Source organism: Aquarana catesbeiana, linkage group LG02 (assembly GCF_042186555.1).
Source record: "Aquarana catesbeiana isolate 2022-GZ linkage group LG02, ASM4218655v1, whole genome shotgun sequence".
Taxonomy (NCBI): domain Eukaryota; kingdom Metazoa; phylum Chordata; class Amphibia; order Anura; family Ranidae; genus Aquarana; species Aquarana catesbeiana.
Window position 1 is genome coordinate 362,395,661 of NC_133325.1, and position 18,113 is coordinate 362,413,773.

General features: G+C 45.0%; 1 protein-coding gene across 1 annotated transcript in view; it reads left to right on the plus strand.

The window, feature by feature from the left end:
• The first annotated feature begins 1,127 nt into the window (after positions 1-1,127).
• The window catches only part of DHX33 (DEAH-box helicase 33), a 45,587-nt gene continuing 28,601 nt past the window's right edge, over positions 1,128-18,113 (plus strand). Inside the window, exons 1-3 of the mRNA XM_073615063.1 lie at positions 1,128-1,461; positions 10,529-10,689; positions 13,486-13,713. Of these exons, the coding sequence (XP_073471164.1) occupies positions 1,257-1,461; positions 10,529-10,689; positions 13,486-13,713 (594 nt within the window). The 5' untranslated portion in view covers positions 1,128-1,256. The remainder of the gene's footprint in view (positions 1,462-10,528; positions 10,690-13,485; positions 13,714-18,113) is intronic.

The window sequence follows — 18,113 nt, forward strand, 5'->3', positions numbered from 1 at the left end:
CACAGTGCGGCAGCAAACAGGCATGCGAGAGTGGCCATTCTGGGGCGACATCATATGACATCTACCCAGAAAGAGAGCTGCACCGTGCCTCCGCCATTTGACAGTGGGTGGGCGGCAAGCGGTTAAATATTTTGTGATTGGTATGTTCTAAAATCAATATCATTTTTTGGACAGCATATAATTTTTTTTTTTACATTTGTAAAACTTAAACCTACAAGCTGGTTTAAAGACAAGCTAAGCAATTTCAGTTTTATCAAATCATGTAGAAGTAAAGTAAGACTCTTACTAACGTCATTTTTGCACATTACTGATAGAAAATGATTTGACATTTTTATATTTGTTGTTTGTCATTTTTGTAATTGACTAAACTCATTTACATATTTTTCAAATAGTGTTTGGTCATGAGGAAATTGACTAATGGGATACAGTTTATCGTTTACTCCCAGAATGATTTAGTTTGATATTTACTAACATGCCACATCATCAAATAGCAGAACATACAGACAAATAATTTACCATGACTTAAAAAAATTAAAATACAAATATATAAAAATATAAATATATAGAATAGTTTAGGAAATGTACCAGCTACAGGTAGTTGGCTAAAAATGAAACCTACAAAAATTCTCTGACCTAAGATCAGCAATTTTGTTTGGGTACAACGTCGCACGACTGCGCAATTGTCAGTTAAAGCGACGCAGTGCCGAATCGCAAAAAGTGCTTTGGTTAGGAAAGGGGTAAAATCTTCCAAGGCTGAAGCGGTTAAAGTGTATGTTAAGTCAAAAAAATATCTGCAGTCCATCTTTGCTTTATAAGCACATTTCTTCATGTTTTATCCCAAAAATGCGCCAAGTATGGCAAAAGACCTGTTGATCTGCCAGGAAAGCACTTGGTCCCTGATTTCCTGTTGGTTACTGAGAACACAGCATATTTGTGGACTGAATGGTGTCCAACCAGCCTGGTTCTTTTATGAAACTACTGAAGCCCTCCCTGTCTTCTCATTCCACAACATAGGAACGAATTGTTCAGTAGCCCAAGAATATTAGATGCGTACAGTGGAGATGGGGGACTGAATACACAGCACAGACTAGAGACCCGCCCCCCCGCTGTACTGGACCGCGCTCAGCTGTCTCTCCTGCTCCCCCTAGCGGCCCTACTGGAAGCGGAAGCACGTGTGACAGAGCTGCGGCTCGGTATGGTTTCCCCGGCCTGTGTTTACCTTTCCTTAAACGGAGCCTCGTATCGTGCATAGGACTATGTCTCAGGATTCCTATCGCCCACCGGCCAAGAAGTTCAAGCCGGGAAGCCCTCCATACAGCCACATCCGGACAGGGGCCATGCAGCTCGGGCCCAGGAAACAGCCGGTACCCATCGATCAGCAGCGGCGGAGTCTGCCCATCTACCAGGCCCGGGCCCAGCTCATAGGACAGCTCCGACAGCTGGAGAACTCCGTCATCATTGGTGAGATGGGATTAGTGTGCACACTCCTTGTACTGGGGAAGGGGACTCCTTATACTGGGGAAGGGGGCACCTTGTACTGGGGAAGGGGACACCTTATACTGGGGAAGGGGACTCCTTATACTGGGGAAGGGGACTCCTTATACTGGGGAAGGGGACTCCTTATACTGGGGAAGGGGGCACCTTATACTGGGGAAGGGGGCACCTTATACTGGGGAAGGGGGCACCTTATACTGGGGAAGGGGACACCTTGTACTGGGGAAGGGGACACCTTATACTGGGGAAGGGGGCACCTTATACTGGGGAAGGGGACTCCTTATACTGGGGAAGGGGACTCCTTATACTGGGGAAGGGGACTCCTTATACTGGGGAAGGGGGCACCTTATACTGGGGAAGGGGGCACCTTATACTGGGGAAGGGGGCACCTTATACTGGGGAAGGGGGCACCTTATACTGGGGAAGGGGACTCCTTATACTGGGGAAGGGGACTCCTTATACTGGGGAAGGGGACTCCTTATACTGGGGAAGGGGGCACCTTATACTGGGGAAGGGGACTCCTTATACTGGGGAAGGGGACTCCTTATACTGGGGAAGGGGGCACCTTATACTGGGGAAGGGGACTCCTTATACTGGGGAAGGGGGCACCTTATACTGGGGAAGGGGGCACCTTATACTGGGGAAGGGGGCACCTTATACTGGGGAAGGGGACACCTTGTACTGGGGAAGGGGACACCTTATACTGGGGAAGGGGGCACCTTGTACTGGGGAAGGGGACTCCTTATACTGGGGAAGGGGACTCCTTATACTGGGGAAGGGGACTCCTTATACTGGGGAAGGGGGCACCTTATACTGGGGAAGGGGGCACCTTATACTGGGGAAGGGGGCACCTTATACTGGGGAAGGGGACTCCTTATACTGGGGAAGGGGACTCCTTATACTGGGGAAGGGGACTCCTTATACTGGGGAAGGGGGCACCTTATACTGGGGAAGGGGACTCCTTATACTGGGGAAGGGGACTCCTTATACTGGGGAAGGGGGCACCTTATACTGGGGAAGGGGACTCCTTATACTGGGGAAGGGGGCACCTTATACTGGGGAAGGGGGCACCTTATACTGGGGAAGGGGACTCCTTATACTGGGGAAGGGGACTCCTTATACTGGGGAAGGGGACTCCTTATACTGGGGAAGGGACTCCTTATACTGGGGAAGGGGGCACCTTATACTGGGGAAGGGGGCACCTTATACTGGGGAAGGGGGCACCTTATACTGGGGAAGGGGGCACCTTATACTGGGGAAGGGGGCACCTTGTACTGGGGAAGGGGGCACCTTGTACTGGGGAAGGGGACACCTTGTACTGGGGAAGGGGGCACCTTATACTGGGGAAGGGGGCACCTTATACTGGGGAAGGGGGCACCTTATACTGGGGAAGGGGGCACCTTATACTGGGGAAGGGGACTCCTTATACTGGGGAAGGGGACTCCTTATACTGGGGAAGGGGGCACCTTATACTGGGGAAGGGGGCACCTTATACTGGGGAAGGGGACTCCTTATACTGGGGAAGGGGGCACCTTATACTGGGGAAGGGGACTCCTTATACTGGGGAAGGGGGCACCTTATACTGGGGAAGGGGACTCCTTGTACTGGGGAAGGGGGCACCTTGTACTGGGGAAGGGGGCACCTTATACTGGGGAAGGGGGCACCTTATACTGGGGAAGGGGACTCCTTGTACTGGGGAAGGGGGCTCCTTGTACTGGGGAAGGGGACTCCTTGTACTGGGGAAGGGGACTCCTTGTACTGGGGAAGGGGACTCCTTGTACTGGGGGAGGGGACTCCTTGTACTGGGGGAGGGGACTCCTTGTACTGGGGGAGGGGACTCCTTGTACTGGGGGAGGGGACTCCTTGTACTGGGGGAGGGGACTCCTTGTACTGGGGGAGGGGACTCCTTGTACTGGGGGAGGGGACTCCTTGTACTGGGGGAGGGGACTCCTTGTACTGGGGGAGGGGACTCCTTGTACTGGGGGAGGGGACTCCTTGTACTGGGGGAGGGGACTCCTTGTACTGGGGGAGGGGACTCCTTGTACTGGGGGAGGGGACTCCTTGTACTGGGGGAGGGGGCACCGTGTACTGGGGAAGGGGGCGCCTTGTAGGGGGGAAGGGGACGTCTTGTACTTGGGGCGCCTTGTACTGGGGAGGGGGGCACCTTGTACTGGGTGTGTGTCTACACACATGAGAGAGGAAGATGTCCTCCTGTAATGCATGCAGTGAACAACAAATAAATCTAAACACATTTACAATGGTCAGGATTAGATCTTAATACATAAGACACACTTGAATTTTGAATGGAAAGGGAAAAGGTTCCCTTATTAGGTTGTGGCAGCCTTGGGGAGATCCCCCCCATAACCTTGTCACAGCTTGACGGTACACCTCAGAAAGGGGTAGATGACGGTGCACCTCAGAAAGGGATAAATGATGGTACCTCACTGCTGTTCAAGAACTGAGTTGATGGTGCTGCTCCGCTGGAAATGAGGAGCTGCTGGTGGCACAGCTCCACCGGAAAGGAGTAACTGATGGTACTGATCTCTGTGATAATAATGATGATTATAAAGTTCTTTTCTATCCATTGACCTGATGGTATTGCTGTGCTGAAATAATTAGGGCTCTTTCACACAGGCGGTCCACCTGACGGACTCCGCTTTGCTCAGCGGGGGATTGATCCACTGATCCCCGCTGAGCAGGTGGATGACAGGTCCGTCTCCGCTCACTGTGCAGGACAGACCTGTCAGGATCAGATCAGATATCGGCGGATGTCAACAGACATGTCACTGCTGACATCCGCCGCTCCATAGGAGTGAATGGAGTGTCCGATTAGGTCCGCCGGAAAAACTGACAGGCAGACCTTAACGGAAAGTCCGTGTGAAGGGGGCCTAATCTGATGATACTATTTTTGAAAAAAAAAAAACTCGATAGTGGAACTGTGTGTTTGGTGACTAATCTGATAAAACGACTTTGTTGACCTCAAAGTCCCTAAAGTCTTTTGTTATTTTTAACAAAAAAAAAAACACGTTATACTTACCTACTCTGTGAAATGGTTTTGCACAGAGCAGCCTCGATCCTCCTCTTCTCGGGTCCCTCGACGACACTCCTGGCCCCTCCCTCCTGTTGAGTGCCCCCATAGCTTAAAAGCTTGCTATGGGGACACCCAAGCCGAGCCGCAGCTCCGTGTATCCAGTCAGACACAGAGCCGCGGTTCTGCCCGCCCCTTCTCTCCTGATTCCCTAAATGACTTTGACAACAGCGGGAGACAATAAGGCCGCTGCTGTCTCAGCCAATCAGGAGGGAGATTCCCAGACGGCTGAGGCACTCGTGCACATCGCTGGAAAGAGATGAGGCTAAGGTAAGTATGAGGGGGATTGAAATGAAGGTAGTGGCGTGCTATTATACAGAAATAATTGGATAATTAAACTAATAATTGACCAAAAATTGCTGCAGCTGTCACTAATGTGCTCCCACAGATAACAAAAGAAAAGATGTGACAGCGCTGCAATAATGCAAAATATATAAATATAAACAACAACTGACTGTGCAATATATGTGTAACAATTGCAGATAATAAAAAGTCCAAACAATAAAACAAAAAATAAATGAAGAAAAAATGAAAAAATAATTCCTCAACTGATGTGAAAAATACGTGATTTCTTAAAAGAACCTCCTTATCCAGAGTGCTCCCACCACCACATGCAATGCTCGCTCGCCTCCTTTACACGACCCTGCAAGGGGTCAACCACGCCTTGTACTTTGTGCCAATACTCCCTCCAAGGGATCCTCAGTGATCTTTACTTGCTGAAGGAATAGAAAAACAATCTATGACTGGTATAAGTCCCATCCACTGTGCTGCTTCAAACCTTAATCCACATTTATGACCGGTAGATGCAGAAATACATGGGAAAAACGAAAAAAGTTCCTCCTATAGTGCAGTATCCGAGGGATTAGTAATAAAACCTCCACCCCAGCTAGCAATAAACTCACATTTATTTAAAAGAATAAAAGCATTGATAATAAAATCAGAACAGTCTCACTCAGTTGGGATAAAGGTCCACTGCCAGGCTCCACCTCTACTAGTTTCGCCACCTCCCACGTGGCTTCATCTGGAGGAATGTGCCAAGCTTCTGTAGCGGGACCAATTTATAGTGTACAATATGGAAATAGCCAATTACCTTATGCATAGGCAGCTGCAGCGTTCCCAAGACGCCTACACATGCGCAGTAGAATTTACATTGTGTCGTACTAACACGAGGCATTTGTACTGTGCATGTGTAGGCGTTTTTCTTTTTTATTGTTTGGACTTTTTATTATTTGCAATTATTACACATATATTGCACAGTCAGTTGTTTATATTTATATATTTTGCATTATTGCAGCACTGTCACATTTTTCTTAAGTATGAGGGGGGCTGCTACACACAGAAGGTTTTTTATTTTATTTTAATGCATAGAATGCATTAAAGGAGAAGTCCAGCCAAAGCTTGTTTAGCTGCACTTCTCCTATGAATTACAGGAGTGCAGATTGTTTTGCACTCTTGTGACCCATTTTCAGCAGAGAGTGGGCTGAATTCCACTCTCTGCTGAGGACACTGCTGTCAGTCCAGGCACTGTGTCATCGCAACCACGGAGTCAGGATCTGCCAGGTGCCTGGACTGACACCCGGCTCAGCCTCTCAGTGAGCTGCTGAGAGACTGAGACGGCCGCCCCTCCACAGCCCAGCGCTCCAATGAGCGAGGAAGGGGCAGAGCATAGAGCTGTCACTGACAGTGTACAGTTTTCTGCTCAGGGAGCTCTGAAAACTGAGCGATTTGGCGGTGTTCGATTGCTCGGTTCTCAGTGCAGAGGTGCCAAGAGACAGATGCTGCATCCACCAAGGCAAGTATGATTCCTAAAAAAAAAAACCCTTTACTTCTATTTTAATCACTTCCCGCCCGCCATATAGCAGAATGACGGCTGGAAAGTGGTTTCATTATCCTGATTGGACATCATATGACGTCCAGCAGGATTAGCTGCGATTGCAAGCCCTCGGGGGCGATCATTGCTGTGGTGTCTCAGTCTGACACACCGCATCTACAATCTCGGTAAAGAGCCTCTGACATAGTCTCTTTACCATGTGATCAGCTATGTCCAATCACAGCTGATCACAGTGTAAACAGGAAGAGCCGTTTATCGGCTTTTCCTCCAATCACACTGACAGATGCGAGTAGAGAAGAGCCAATCGGCTGCTCTCCTGACGGGGGGGCTGCGCTAATTGATTATCGGTGCAGACCCACCGAGGGTGCCAACCAGGTATGCCCACCCATGACCACCAGGGATGCCAATCGGTGCCCGTTATAGATGCCAATCAGTGCCCAACAGTAATGCCTGCCAGTACCTCCCCTTCAGTGCCCATCAGTGCTGCATTTTAGTGCCTTATCAGTGCCGCCTTATCAGTGCCCGGCAGTGCAGCCTCATCAGTGTCCATCAGTGAAGAAGAAAACTTACTTATTTACAAAATTTTATAACAGAAACAAAGAAACCTTTTCGGTCTTTTTTTAGTTGTTTAGCAAAAAATAAAAACCGCTGAGGTGATAAATACCACCAATAGAAAGCTCTATTTGTGGGAACAAAATGATAAAAAAAAAATTGGGGGTACAGTTTTGCTTGACCGCAGAATTGTCATTTACAATGCAAAATCACTGGAATCTGGAAATTGGCCTGGGCAGGAAGAGGGGAAAGTGCCCTGTATTGAAGTGGTTAAGATACAAAACCTTCTAACTTTACAACCACTTTAAAGAGGAAGTAAAGCCTACAAAAAAAAAATAAAAAATACACCCTGAAAGGCAAAGTCATAATGAGCTAGTTTGCATAGCATACTAGCTCATTATGAATAACTTACCTCAGATCAAAGCCCCCGAATCGACCCTCATTCACCTCCTCCTCCGCCGTCGCCATCTATCCCGGAGTGAACTTCCGGGTATCGCAGCTCAGGCGCTGTGACAGGCCAGAGCCACGATGATGTCACTCCGGGCATGTGCACGGGTGCCGTCAGTGACGGCATGTTCGCCTTCACTAACGGCATGCTCAGTGCGCCTGCGCCGCTGTCTACAGCGCGCATGCACCGTACACAGCGGTGCCCGGTTTTTGTAAGATATCTCCTTAACCGTGTAAGTTAAGGAGATATTTCTTGCACCTACAGGTAAGCCTTAATCTAGGCTTCCCTGTAGGTTAAAGTGGTCCCAGAGGGTTTACAACCACTTTAATGGTACAGTTCGCACCACTGCTCAGATGCATTGTCAGTGAAGTGAGCTGATTTATTGATGGCATAGGTTTGTTGGAGCATTGAACTGATGATAAAACTCTGTGACAAAAGTAAGACCCAGTAAACAACAGTGCAATTTCAGATTTGACTTGAGTTGCAGATAATTGCACTACAAGGGAAATTGCATCATTTTTAATGTGACTCTGTGTGGTGTGATTGTGGAAAAGGTTCCTGTGCTACTTTGGTATGATTTACAGAGCAATTTTATGCAAACCACATCCAAAATGCAATCAAAGGTGTGATACATAATTGAGAATTGAGCTGAGAATTGGGTCAAAATCACATCAAAGTATTAACTGAGCCTAAGAAAATGGATTTGTATTTCTTAGTATCAAGCTGTTAATAATGCCGTGTTGAGATAGAGCTGGTGGTATTGTGTGGCCCAGAGAAGGGAGTTGATTTTCCTGCATGAGAGTGGAAGGCAAGTCAAAACCTAACTAACCCCCATCCTAAGCCTGTTCTGTGTCTACCCTATAAAAGGAAAGATGTCTATACTTCAGAATAGGTAAGTATAGGCATCTTTCCTTTTACAGGGTAGATAGAATAGTCCTTGAATGGGGGTGGGAGAAGATTTATGCTTAGGTTTTGACTAGGGCTGCAACTAACGATTATTTTCATAATTGATTAGTTGGTCGATTTATTGTTTTGATTAATCAATCAGATAATAACCTTAAAAAATGCGTGGTGTATAATTTAGTTAATATGTAGAGTTTAAAAAAAAAAAAAAAAAAGGCAATTTATGAAATATCTACAGTATATATAAATAACCAACTATATGGTTAGGGAGCAAAATCTCTAATCCACTCTGAGAATAACAGACAGAAGAGATATACTGCATATACTATTATGCCGTGTACACACGATCGGAAATTCGGCCAGCAAAAGATCGATGAGCTTTTGGTTGGAAAATGCGACCGTGTGTATGCTCCATCGGACTTTTGCTGGCGGAATTCCCGCCAGCAAAAGATTGAGAGCATGTTCTCAATTTTTTGGTCGGAAAAAGTTCCTATCTGAAAATGCGATTGTCTGTACAAATTCTGATGCGCAAAATTCCTACGCATGCTCAGAAGCATTGAATGCAAGGCAAGCTTGAGCGGAATTCCGTCGGAAAAACCATCCACGTTTTTTTCCGAAGGAAAATCCGCTCGTGTGTACACGGCATAAGAGGTTGAATCTGGTAAATATCATCAGACTCGGAGATCAAATTTTTTATTTAAAGAAAAAAAAAAATTAAAGACTGTTTTGTCGATTTTCAGACAGAACTGTAATATATTATATGCTGGCCATGCAAAAACAATGTCTTTCTTTAAAAAAAAATAAAAAAATTTAAGAACGTTCATTCGCTTTTCTAATCGTTAGTGGGGTCAAATCGACATTCGTTTTCGACCACAATGATGGGAAATTTCGAAGGAGCAGAATAGAAAACTTCTTGGTCAAAGGAATTTGTTGTGTTGGACTAATAGTATACTGCGATAGAGAGGGGAGCTGATGGTACTGCTTTGTTAATGGTACTATTATGTTGGGAGGTTAGGGGGATAGCGTTGTTCTGTTATTAAGGGGAGTCAGCAGTAGTGCTTTGTTGATAGAGAGATGGGTGGATGGTGCTGCTGTGTTGAAGGTTTGACACAGAGGGACTGATCTACTGTAGAGAGGAAGCTGATGGTACTGCACTGTTCTTCAAGAACATGTCTGAAGGCACTGCTCTCTTGATAGAGAAATTGGTTTTGCTGTGTTACTGAAGAAAAGGGCTAGTGGAGTTCTGTTGCTGTTGGAGAGGATGGTCAATGTAACATCACATACACGGCAGAAAAAAAGCTTTACTATAGTGTCACTGTTGTGCTGTTATTTCCTCTTATGACAGGTAGGTCTTGTACAGAACCAAGATATTCAGTCAGTTCTCCTTGCATGAATGAAGGAAGAAAATGTCTGCACACCGACGAGATTGAAGTCCATTTATTGAATATTCCATGCAAACAATGACACACACCACGGTTGCAGAGGCAGGAACAGAGGGGGATTAGTTTTGCACAGCTACACTGTGCTTACTCAGTTCTCCTTGCATGTTTGCACAATTTAAAAAATAGTTTGGCATAATTTTGGTAAACAAGTGAAATCTAGCAAACTTTCGCAACTATGTAAATCGTAAGCCATTTGTCTTAAGGAGGAATTGAAATCTGCAAGCTGTGCCCAAAAAAGCCAGGCAGACAGCAAAGTACTAGTCACCGATATTGCTTGTGCCATTCCTGCAACTGATCTTTTCGCCATTCCTAATTTACCTGTTACCTTACTATGCTTTGTTCTGAACTAGTCTCTGTATGGAGGTGGCCATGTTGGATGTCGATTCTCTTCATTTTAGAGCCAGCAGCACAGTAGAGCCAAATCTCCTGACACTAGCAGTCAGAGGCAGCAGTACCTTAGATTTTACAACTAGAATGGCAGCTATAAGGCTATCGGCATAGAAGCCTCGGCACCATCATATACCAGGAATTTCATTGCTATTTTTTCAGGAGCAATTCATGACAAAAGGTACTGCTTAGACACATTTAAAACTTCTAAATGTGCCCTATGAGATAGCAAATCTTCACCTTAGATAGGACCTTCAGGTTTTTTAATTGTACTGCTCATGCGTCAATGACGGTGTCCTTTTGAGATTCCTTTTAAATCAGGTTTGTGTGTATGTGTAGTTATTTTCTCACGTGCCATGTCTTTTTTTTTTTGTCTCTAACAGGTGAGACTGGGTCTGGCAAAACAACTCAGGTTCCACAGTATCTTTATGAAGCCAGTATTGGGCGTCAAGGTATTATTGGAATAACACAGCCTCGTCGAGTGGCTGCTATATCTCTAGCAACCAGAGTGTCGGAAGAGAGAAAGGCTGAGCTTGGTAAACTGGTAAGTCATCTCACTCTGTTACAGTAATTGGGTTTATCAGGGTTAAAGCAGTAGTAAAGCTCGCTTTGTTATTTTTACCTACAGGTAAGCTTATAATAAGGCTTACCTGTAGGTAAAACAAATGTCCCCTAAACGTGCACCGTTTAGGAGATATTCCCCCTGCATGCAGCTGCTGTTGTCACCAGAGCAATGTGCACTGAAGTCTGGCATATCATGTGGGACCTTCAGAGCTTCTCGCTGGAATCGAGGGCTCCCACGCACATGCGTGGGAGTGACATCATCCCTATATGTGAGTAAATTAACCACTTCAATACAGGGCAATTATACACCTTCCTGCCCAAGCCAATTTCCAGCTTTCTGCACTATCACATTTTGAATGACTATTGCGCAAAATTTTTATCATTTTTTTTCCCACAAATAGAGCTTTCTTTTGGTAGCATTTGATCACCTCTGGGGTTTTTATTTTTTGCGCTACAAATAAAAAAAGACTGAAAATTTTGAAGGGGAAAAAAAAAACGCTGGCAACAAAAGTGAGTACACCCCTAAGTGAAAATGTCCAAATTGGGCCCAAAGTGTCAATATTTTGTGTGGCCACCATTATTTTCCAGCACTGCCTTAACCCTCTTGAGCATGGAGTTCGCCAGAGCTTCACAGGTTGCCACTGGAGTCCTCTTCCACTCCTCCATGATGAAATCACAGAGCTGGTGGATGTTAGAGACCTTGCGCTCCTCCACCTTTCGTTTGTGGATCCCCCCATAGATGCTCAATAGGGTTTAGGTCTGGAGACATGCTTGGCCAGTCCATCACCTTTACCCTCAGCTTCTTTAGCAGGGCAATGGTCATCTTGGAGGTGTATTTGAGGTCGTTATCATGTTGGAATACTGCCCTGCAGCCCAGTCTCTGAAGGGAGGGGATCATGCTCTGCTTCAGTATGTCACAGTACATGTTGGCATTCATGGTTCCCTCAATGAACTGTAGCTCCTTAGTGCTGGCAGCACTCATACAGCCCCAGACTATGACACTCCCACCACCATGCTTGACGGTATGCAAGACACACTTGTCTTTGTACTCCTCACCTGGTTGCAGCCACACACACTTGATACCATCTGAACCAAATAAGTTTATCTTGGTCTCATCAGACCCCAGGATATGGTTCCAGTAATCCATGTCTTTAGTCTGCTTGTCTTCAGCAAACTGTTCGCGGGCTTTCTTGTGCATCATCTTTAGAAGAGGCTTCCTTCTGGGATAACAACCATGCAGACCAATTTGATGCAGTGTGCGGCGTATGGTCTGAGCACTGACAGGCTGACCCCTTACCCCTTCAACCTCTGCAGCAATGTTGGCAGTACTCATACGTCTATTTCCCAAAGACAGCCTCTGGATATGACGCTGAGCATGTGCACTCAACTTCTTTGGGCGACCATGGCGATGCCTGTTCTGAGTGGAACCTGTCCTGTTAAACCGCTGTATGGTCTTGGCCACCGTGCTGCATCTCAGTTTCAGGGTCTTGGCAATCTTCTTATAGCCTAGACCATCTTTATGTAGAGCAACAATTCTTTTTTTTCAGATCCTCAGAGAGTACTTTGCCATGAGGTGCCATGTTAAACTTCCAGTGACCAGTATAAGAGAGTGAGAGCGATAACACTAAATTTAACACACCTGCTCCCCGTTCACACCTGAGACCTTGTAACACTAACGTGTCACATGACACCGGGGAGGGAAAAATGGCTAATTAAGCGCGATTTGGACAATTTTAGTTAGGGGTGTACTCACTTTCGTTGCCAGTGGTTTAGACATTAATGGCTGTGGGGTTGATTTACTAAAACTGGAGAGTGCAAAACTGATGATCAGCGCAGACACCCCCCCCCCCCCAGTCAGAAGAGCAGCCGATTAAGCTCTCCTCTACTCGCGTCGTCTGTCAGTGCGAGTAGAGGAAAAGCTGATCCACGGCTTTTCCTGTTTACACTGTGATCAGCTGTGATTGGACACAGCTGATTTCATGGTAAAGAGCCGTCAGAGGCCCTTTACCTCGATCGGTGATGCAGTGTAACAGACTGACACACCACACCACGATCACACGATCGCGGCTTATCCTTCTGGACATCATATGACGCCCAGTCAGGATAATGAAACCACTTTCCGGCTGTCATTTTGCTATATGGCGGGCGGGAAGTGGTTAAAGTTGTGTGCCTCATTGATTATTGTCACTGTCTTATACCTTTTTCAATGAGTTTAAAAAAAAAAAAACTCATTGGGCTTTCCTAAGCCCTGCTCATTCTGTTTACTGTTGGCCTATCAGTCTGTTGGGGCCCTCGCTAACCAAAAGCATGAGCGTGTAACTACAGAATCAAGGTGCCCTGGTTTTGAGGACTTTAGAGGCTTTGAGAGAAAAGGAAACTGACATGTGAGCACTTGGAAGTAGTATATGTCTTTCAAGGTCTCCCCGCAGACCACATTGTGGGGCTTGTGATGTCCTACGAAGTGTTCTCTGCATAACGCCTCTGAGATTGGAGGAGAAGCCGGTCATGTGATTTTGACAGCTCTTATTATCGGTCTCTCCCTTTTTTTTCTTTTTTTTTTTTTTTTTTTTTTTTTTTTTTTTTTTTTTTTTTGTGGTTGCTCACCACTATATTTTGTTTTACAGGTGAACCTCTGATATTTTTTAAGGTTTATAAAGCAGCAGTATGGCTGTAATAGAGCCCTACAACTGCTTTCTTAGTGTACCGCTAAGTTTTAATAATTTGTTATTGTATGAGAGACTCTAATAAATTAAATGTTATTTATAACAATTCTTAGGTTGGTTTTACTATTCGTTTCGAAGATGTTACTTCAGAGGAGACAAAAGTTAAATTCCTCACAGATGGCATGTTACTGCGTGAAGCAATTGGAGATCCACTTATGCGCAAGTATAGTGTCATCATCCTGGATGAAGCTCATGAGAGGACAGTACACACCGATGTACTGTTTGGGGTGGTTAAAATGGCACAAAAGAAGAGGAAGGAGCTTGGGAAATTACCATTAAAAGTAAGTTCTCAATCGTAAATTTGAACTCCAGGGAGTTCTAAAGACTACAATGCATGCTCTTGTGTATTCATTAAGAAAATAATTAGTACTTGAAGATGACTTGATATCACAGGGAACATGTTGACAGTAGGAGAGTGCGACAAAATGGTAGTTTTGTTTGTTTTTCTTTTTTTTTTGCTCCATCTTGGGCATTTCTGCAGACAACTTGATTAAACTCAGCTGCATTACAAATAACTTGCTTAGTAAAACAGTTATCCTATATGTATTTGTGTGTATTTAGATGCTTACTTGGAGTATCTGATATTTGTGTGCAGAATGAAGCGGTACAAAAATTTGTTAGTCAGCCATGACTTTTAAACAGCCCCTTACCCTAAAATCACCAAGTTTTTTTAAATTGATTGTATTTCTGTAGTAATGTCATACCCAAAGAAATATTCAATGAAATCTTTGGTCGCTGTGAGACGAGAAATACAATGTTATATATTAGGGTTGTCCCGATACCGATACTAGTATCGGTATCGGCACCGATACCGAGCATTTGCCCAAGTACTTGTACTCGGGCAAATGCTCCTGATGCTTCCGCCGATACTATGACAGTCAGCGGTGATCAGCACGTGGGGGAATCACAAGCTTCTCCCCCCGCGGCTTTAGTGACATACAGCGGTGATCGGTGCTTGTAACTCCCCCACACGTGATCACCGCTGACTGTCACCTCATCCTCCTCCATGCCCCCTCCATTCCTCTGTCCCCCTATGCTGTTCCCCTCTGTTTCTCTGTCCCCCTCCATTCCGGCGTTCCGCTGTCACCCTCCGTTGTTCTGTCCTCCTCCGCTGTCCTCCTCCGTTGTTCTGTCCCCCTCCGTTGTTCTGTCCCCCTCCGTTACACTGTCCTCCTCCTCTGTCCCCCTCCGTTGTTCTGTCCTCCTCCGTTGTTCTGTCCCCCTCCGTTACACTGTCCTTCTCCGCTGTCCCCCTCTCCGCTGTGTGAATGGACAGAGTCAGCTGACTCTGTCTATTCACATAACTGAAACATTGTAATCTCCTGTGATTACGATGTGTCAGTTTATGAATGGAGAGGAGCCGCTGTCTTCTCTCCATTCATTCTCAGTGCAGCTGAGGCTGCAGAGAAAGGGACTGGGGAATCTTTATCCTCTGTCTCTTTCTCTGTCTCAAAAGGGAGATATCAGAGGTCTGTTAAGACCCCTGATATCTCACCAAAGCCCCCCAACAGGGCTGATCCAAAAAAAACAAAAAACACACATATTGCAATAAAGAATAAAAAAAAAGATTGTAAAAAAATAATGAATGTAAATAAAAAAAAAAAAAAAACACAGAAACCGTTCACCCCCCCCCCCCCCAAAAAAAAAAAAAAAAAAAACCACTGTCACGTGACATAAAAAAAAAGTATTGGTAATCTGTATCGGCGAGTACTTGAAAAAAAGTATCGGTACTTGTACTCGGTCCTAAAAAAGTGGTATCGGGACAACCCTATTATATATACCATATTTTGGGTATAATTCTTCATACAGACATTGATAAATCTGTGACACCCTTCCATGTAAAAAACAAAAACCCACAATTTTCTATGAAATAACTGGAAATTGAGAAATGCAATTGGCATCCAACATTTTATTTATTTTATAATTCATAAAAATGTTTCTGCCTTTGATTCAACAGAGTGTTTTAAATAATAGAACAAACGAAAATGGAATGGACAAATTTGATTGGACCCTTAACATAGGGTTTTGTTGCACATTCTTTAGGGGCAATTACTGCAAACAAGTGATTTCTGTAGCTCTCACCTGCCAACAGGTAGTTTTGCTCACTTTTCTTGAGCAAACTGCCCCGGCTGTCTCAGGTTTGAAGGATGCCTTTCTATAGAATACAGTTGAAAATGCTTTCCGTAGATATTCGTTAGGTTTCATATCAGGGCTCATAGAAGGCCATTTCAGAATAGTCCAATGTTTTGTTCTTAGGCATTCTTGGGTGTTTTAGCTGTGTGGTTTGAATCATTATACTGTTGGAATGTTTGTTTTTTTTTTTTTTACTAAGATAGCGCTTTCTCACATCATGCAGTATGTTTTGCTCCAGAATTCTTTGATAGTCTTGAAATTTTGTAGTGCTCTACACAAACTCGAGATGCCCTATGCCAGATGCAGCAAACAGCCCCAAAACATAACTGAGCTTCCACCATGTTTCACAGTAGGTAGATCGTTCGTTCTTTTCTTAAAAAGCCTAATTTTTTTCCGTCTGTGAACATTAAAGTAATTGTATAGTCACATGTATTACATTGATTCTGTGTTTGGTCCCTGTTCAGTACAGTGTGTGTGCATTTTCCTAAAATTATAATGCTAAATACTAGGGTTGCACCGATACTGATACTAGTATCGGTGCCGAGTATTTACCCGAGTACTTGTACTCTGGCAAATGCTCCGATGCTTTATCCGATACCTGGGCAGTCAGGGGATGATCGGTGGGGGGGAGTTGCAAGCACTGATCCCCCTGTATAGATTTCAATAAAGTAGCTGACAGCCGCATCTCCTCTCCCCTCCGCGGCTTCCAGCTGCTATATTGAAATCTATACAGGGGATCGGTGCTTGTAACTCCCTCCTGTGTTTACAATGCTTCCGTTTATGAATGGAGAGGAGCTGCTGTTTCCTGTCCATTTATCTGCAGTGCAGCTCAGGCTACTGAGAAAGGGACTGAGGAATCTCTGTCCTCAGTCCCTTTCTGTGTCTCAAAAGAGTAATGTCAGGGGTCTGTTAAGTCCACATTCCACACGTCATCGGTGCTGCATATTGGTGCCACTGTCACATGACATGAAAAAAAGTATCGGTATCGACGAGTACTTGAAAAAAAGCATCGGTACTTGTACTCGGTCTTAAAAAAAAAAAGTGGTATCGGTGCAACCCTACTAAATACCTTCTTTGCAGAGACCTGCTGTCCTGTCATGAGACCTCCCTCTGCTTTCCTTCCTGAGTGAGTATAGTGGGATGGGCTGAGATTTCCTTCTGGTGAATGCAAGCTAGCAGAGGGAGGTCACGTGTCTGCTCTGCAAAGAAGGTATTTAGCATTATCATTTTAGGAAAACACACACACTGTACTGAACAGGGGCCTAAAACAGAGTGGATCAAAGTAATTAATATGTTTCCTTACTTTACAAGTACTGGAGCAGCTGCACAGAATAGAATTACACAGACAAGAGACTAGAGGGGAGGGACCTGGAGAAGATCGGCTCTCACACAGGCTACTGAAGAGACAGGGAAAGAGGGAGGAGGGGAGATGCAGAGGCTCTGAGGAGATAGCTGGATGACAGAGGCACTTAAACTGACAGCAGAGGTGAGCATCCATGATAAACATGGTCAGGGGAAGACAGGAACAGGCAGGATCAGCCAGGTATTGTACAAGATAGAAAGGGACGATTGGCATGGCAAAAGTACTGTGCTATATCTCGTGACTTAAAGGAGCATGTTTTTGTTTTCTTTTTTTAAGGGTTGCAACCACTTTAGGCTTATGTGACCAAAATGTTCCAGTTTTGTCTCATCTATTCAAAGGACATTCTTCCAGGCATTGTGGCTTGTCAATATGCATTTTAGAAAATTCCATTCTGGCTTCTTTAAATCTTCTTCCTTTAAGCCCACTGTCACTCAAAATGCAAAAGATAATGCAATCAGACACTGATGTACCTTGACCTTCAGGAGTTCAGCTTGTATTAGGGTTGTCCCGATACCACTTTTTTAGGACCGAGTACAAGTACCGATACTTTTTTTCAAGTACTCGCCGATACCGATTACCGATACTTTTTTTTTAATGTCACGTGACAGTGTTTTTTTTTTCATTTTTTTTTTTTTTTTTAACAGTGCTTGCTTTTTTTTGGGGGGGGGGAGGGGGTGAACGTTGTATGTGTGTGTTATTTTTTTTTTTTTTACAATTTTTATTTTTTACAATAATATTTCTTTTATTCTTTATTGTTTTTTTTTTTTTTTTTTAATCAGCCCTTTTGGGGGGCTTTGGTGAGATATCAGGGGTCTTAACAGACCTCTGATATCTCCTCCTTGAGACAGAGAAAGAGACAGAGGATAGAGAATCCCCAGTCCCTTTCTCTGCAGCGTCAGCTGCACTGACAATGAATGGAGAGAAGACCGCAGCTTCTCTCCATTCATAAACTGACACATCGTAATCACAGAAGATTACAATGTTTCAGTTATGTGAATGGACAGAGTCAGCTGACTCTATCCATACACAAAGGAAGGAGGGGGAGGACGGAGGAACTGAAGGGGAGAACGGAGGGGACAGATAAGAGCAGAACGAGGGGACAGCGGAGAGGGACAGATAAGGACAGATAAGAGCAGAACGGAGGGGACAGCTGAGAAGGACAGAGGAAAGGAGGGGGCACGGAGG